We start from the raw sequence: 4,689 nt of genomic DNA on the forward strand, positions 1-4,689 counted from the left end.
AAGTGACGGCAAACCATCAGCATATTCATCGTGGGACATCATGTGAGTAAGAATGGTATGATCCCAATCTACACGGAAATTATTTTTAATAGCATACAATAACATCATATCCGGATCTGTTATAGTGCAATGATTTGAGAATCTAGGCACAATAACATAAACTAAAAAATAATGCAACATTCTATCATCAATAGAGAACTTAGCTGGTGACCAGTACACACGTTCCAGGAGATCTCCTCCTAAACTCTTCTTCCTTTTGTTCTAAAATTGATGCTCAGACAAACGACTTAAACTATAGTAGAAGGAATGTTTGCTATAGACTTCCCACGGAGCCTTTGTGCCAACAAACTTGTGACCACCAGTAGAAATATCGAGAATAACACTTAACTCGGTGGCCGTCATGGAGATTGGAACTCCCTTCACCACAGAGGTTAGTTTTCCTTTCTTCTTCACCATGTTGGAATAGAAAACTTTGACCAATTTGGGGTAAAAATCATCATTATAATAGATGAGGTCACTCAAGCCCAAATCTTCAAAAACAGTGGGGAAGCTAAAAACATCCTCAGGAAAAGAGACAAAGGATCCATACTTTGGTTTCATAATTTTCTTTTGAAAGAAATATTTCTCGTACCTCTCTTGCTGACTCTTGGTGGTGAATAGCCTTGAAAGATCTAGAGGGCCTCTAGAGCTAGAAGCATTGCCTTTTCCTTTTGATTGAAGTTGAGAAGCCATGGATGTTGTTAAGAGAAAACAAGGAAATGAAGGAGGAAGCAAATAGCCTTGAAGATATCGAATAACAATGCTGGAAAAAAATTCCTTGTAGAAAGTGTGGTTTTATGTCCAAGGTGATAAAGTGTAGTAATGATGGTAATGTGAAGAATCAAGGTGATTGGACCAAGGAATAAAAGGCAATGAATAATATATTAAAGTGAAATAAAGACTACTTACAAGACCTAGTAAATATTCATTTACATGGAAATAGGAAGACTTTAGGTAGTAGCCAAAGAAAAAGAGAAGGAATAGGAGAAAAAGTAGTAAATGACAAAAATAATTAAATGACATAAGGTAGAGTGTATTAGTAGAATTGCAGCAAGCACATGTGAAGGAATAAAATGAAAAATAAATGGAGAGAAATCATGCGCAAGCTGAACAAATAAAATGAAAAAATTTAAGGACCAATCGATTGACACTCATGGACCAATCGATTGGCATGGTGAAAAAATTTAAAAAATAAGGAGGACCAATCGATTGATGCTTGGAATCCAATCGATTGGTTGATACTATGAATTAAAAAAAATTGAGGAACCAATTGATTGAAGTGAGAAAGAAATTGATTGAATGAAGTTACTATAAACCAAAAAGTGAGAAATAAAGAGGGACCAATCGATTAACACATGATAATCAATCGATTGACACCAAACAAATTTTGATAAATACTTAAAAATTAACACATAATCAAACATAATTTTTAAAATAGAAAAATATTTTCAATAAAATTAAACAAGTAACAATTAATTACTAATAATTTTATGAGAAAGAGTGGATGTACCTTTTGTGAACCATTTGAGGATCTTGATTCGATTAAATGTCACTTTCGCTTAAAATACCAAGATCCCTTCTGATTTTATAGAATGCATCTCTTGACAATGGTTTAGTGAAGATATTTGCGAGTTGATTTTGGGTATCAATGAAGGATATTTCGATGTCGCCTTTGAGAACGTGATCCCTTAGGAAGTAATGACGTATGTCTATATACTTGGTTCTTGAATGCATTATCGGATTATTTGAAATATTGATGGCACTTGTGTTGTCGCATTTGAGAGCAATGCTTCCAAGGTTTATACCATAGTCGCGAAGTTGTTGCTTTAACCAAAGAATTTGAGAACAACAACTACCAGCGGCAATGTATTCTGCTTCAGCGGTGCTGAGAGCCACACTCGCTTGCTTTTTACACGACCACGAGACTAGTGCATTTCCAAAAATGTGACAGGTTCCACTCGTGCTTTTTCTGTCTGTTTTGCATCCTGTATAATCTGCATCATAAAAACCAACAAGACTACATATACTACCTTTGGGGCACCATAAACCGACATCGGATGTTCCTTTAAGATACTTCATTATTCTCCTTACAGCGGAGATATGAGATTCCTTTGGAGATGCTTGAAATCGAGCACATAAACAAACACTAAACATAATATCAGGTCGACTAGCCGTTAGATATAATAAGGAACCAATCATACCTCGATATTTAGTTATGTCAATTGGTGTTCCGGATTCATCCTGATCAAGATATGTCCCTGATCCTATCGGAGTGGCTATATCTTTACAAGAATCCATGTCAAATATTTTGAGAAGTTCTTCGCAGTATTTAGATTAACTTATGAATATCCCATCCTTTATTTGTTTGATGTGCAACATAACGGTAATTACCGCAATAGAACAGTGTTTCCACCGCAACAGCTGCAACACATGATTCTTATACATAATTCAATTTTGATTTAAAAAAAAAGTAAAGAATAAGAATCTTTTATGCAGGAAATGAATGTAAAAAGCAGGAATATTAACTCTATGTCCAATTTTGTTCTGCATCAAGATTCAAAATACAAAAACTAATGACTTTATGTCATTCATTCTCCTCCATTAAGATTCCAAATACAAGAAATTGTTTTATCTATATTGTCTTTGCTTCAATAATTTACATTCACTAATTCATACCTTCAAGACTTCATGTTGATCTTCTTCTCTCTTGGTTGCATTTTGTGAAGGAGAACTGAAAAAACTCACATTGTCTTCTCCAATTTCATCCATTTTAAGGTATGAACTTTGAACTCTACTTCACTTTCTCACTCACTCATAATCTTTGTAGTAGCTTGTTACTATAGTAGATTTGTGATAGATTTCCTTTTAGTATATTCTTCATCCAATTTCATCGATTGTAGTAGATATGTGGTTATTGGTTTTTTTCATTTCTGTTACAAGAGTGTGAGACTTCATATTGATCTTCTTCTCTCTTGGTTGCATTTCTGTTACTGGTTTTTATCATTATGTTATTTTTTTATTTTATTGACTTTATCAGTTTTACTTTATCACATGTATTTTTCATTTATTATTTAAAATTTTAGCTAAAATTTTAGTGAGTGAGTGGCAGGAATTTAGAGAGGGAAACTAGAGAGAACAAATTTTAGTGAATAAATGAGGGAATTTATAGAGGAAATAAAATTTATTAGTTAAATTTTTAAATTGTATTAGTGAATAAATGGAAGAAAATTTATAGAGGAAATAAAAATTTATTGAATGAATTTTAGCTAAAGTTTGTGATTTTGTGATGCTTGAAATGTTTTAATTTTTTAAAGAATTTATAATCTTGTGTCTTGTAGTTAATTATGTAAATATTAAAAAACGTTAATTATTAAATTTTATTCATCCAATACTTAAAATGAATATTTTATTTTTTTGACAAACACTTTTTGTTTATTTAAATTGATTAACTAAATTTTAAAGAGAATATCATATTTTATTTAAATTTTATATTTATAACTAATTATTTATATATTCAATTAATATGTATTATTGAATAATGCCTCCACGAGAACAATTTCCTATAAAAGGTTTGGATGGTGCTCCAAGTGAGGATATTGGATGGTATTTTGGAACACCAGAACCCGGAAATCGCAATAATGTTCGTTGCAAACTTTGTAATGTAGTAATAAAAAGTGGCATTACAAGACTGAAGCAACATATAACACACATGAAAGAACAGGTTGCGGCTTGTGATAGAGTAACAACTATGGTTATAGAAAATATGATGAAACTTTTACTTGATTCAGAAGCAAAAAGAAATGATTCTAAGAGAAGAAAAGAAGAATTTGAAGAACGTTTAAGAGGAGATGATGAAGATGCAGATGAAGATGTGAATACTCTTATTGATGATCAATTCAGATATGCAACACAAGAAAGCCTTAGATCACACTGAGAATGGGAAAATATGCAGCAGTTCAGACGAGAAACAAGAGCTTCTGAAAATGCATATGAACATGGTGGATGCTCTCGTTTCAGTGTTAGTGGGGCTGAAAAGCCAAAAGACATATATTTTTCTTTGAAATCTACAAATATTGATCTTGTTAGGAGCCAAAATATGGAGCAACCAAGAGCTGGTAAAGGATTTTTGAAGACTTGGAGAAAAAGGCTTGGAGAGGTTGTAAGTAAATTTATAATTTACGAGTGTTTGCCTATGAATTTATCTAACTCTCCTTGGTTGCATAATTTGATTTATGCTGCTTTTGAAGTGGGAAAAGCCAAATGCGCAACTCCTTATGAAGTCTCAAATGTTTACTTAGAAGCTGAATATAAAGAAATGTTATAGTGGATAAATAGTATGAAAAAAACATGGCAAGAAAGAGGAGCAACGATAATGTGTGATGGTTGGACAGACAATATCAACCATACTCATATTATGAATTTCTTGGTATATTGTCATAAAGGTACTGTATTTTGGAAATTCGTTGATGCTTCTGATGTTGATAGTAAAAACACTAACTACTACTTTCAATTATTAGATAAAGTTGTGGAAGAAGTGGGTGAAGAGTATGTAGTTCAAGTGGTAACATACAATAAAGCCGCATTAAAAGCAGCTGGTCAAAAGCTTATGGAGAAGAGGCCACATTCATATTGGTCTTCTTGTGCAGCTCA

General features: G+C 32.6%; 1 protein-coding gene across 1 annotated transcript; it reads right to left on the reverse strand.

Moving 5' to 3' along the window:
* Nucleotides 1–1,581: 1,581 nt before the first annotated feature.
* LOC127095563 (secreted RxLR effector protein 161-like) lies at nt 1,582–2,337 on the reverse strand. The gene has a single exon (XM_051034237.1). It carries the CDS (start codon nt 2,335–2,337, stop codon nt 1,582–1,584), a length of 756 nt encoding a protein of 251 aa, XP_050890194.1.
* Between the last annotated feature and the right edge of the window lie 2,352 nt (nt 2,338–4,689).

This window comes from Lathyrus oleraceus, chromosome 6 (assembly GCF_024323335.1).
Source record: "Lathyrus oleraceus cultivar Zhongwan6 chromosome 6, CAAS_Psat_ZW6_1.0, whole genome shotgun sequence".
In the NCBI taxonomy this organism is placed as follows: Eukaryota; Viridiplantae; Streptophyta; class Magnoliopsida; order Fabales; family Fabaceae; genus Lathyrus; species Lathyrus oleraceus.

What these genes read in the sequence shown, in the direction of transcription:
- LOC127095563 (XM_051034237.1), bottom strand. Translation starts at nt 2,337, where the DNA reads ATGGATTCTTGTAAAGATATAGCCACTCCGATAGGATCAGGGACATAT.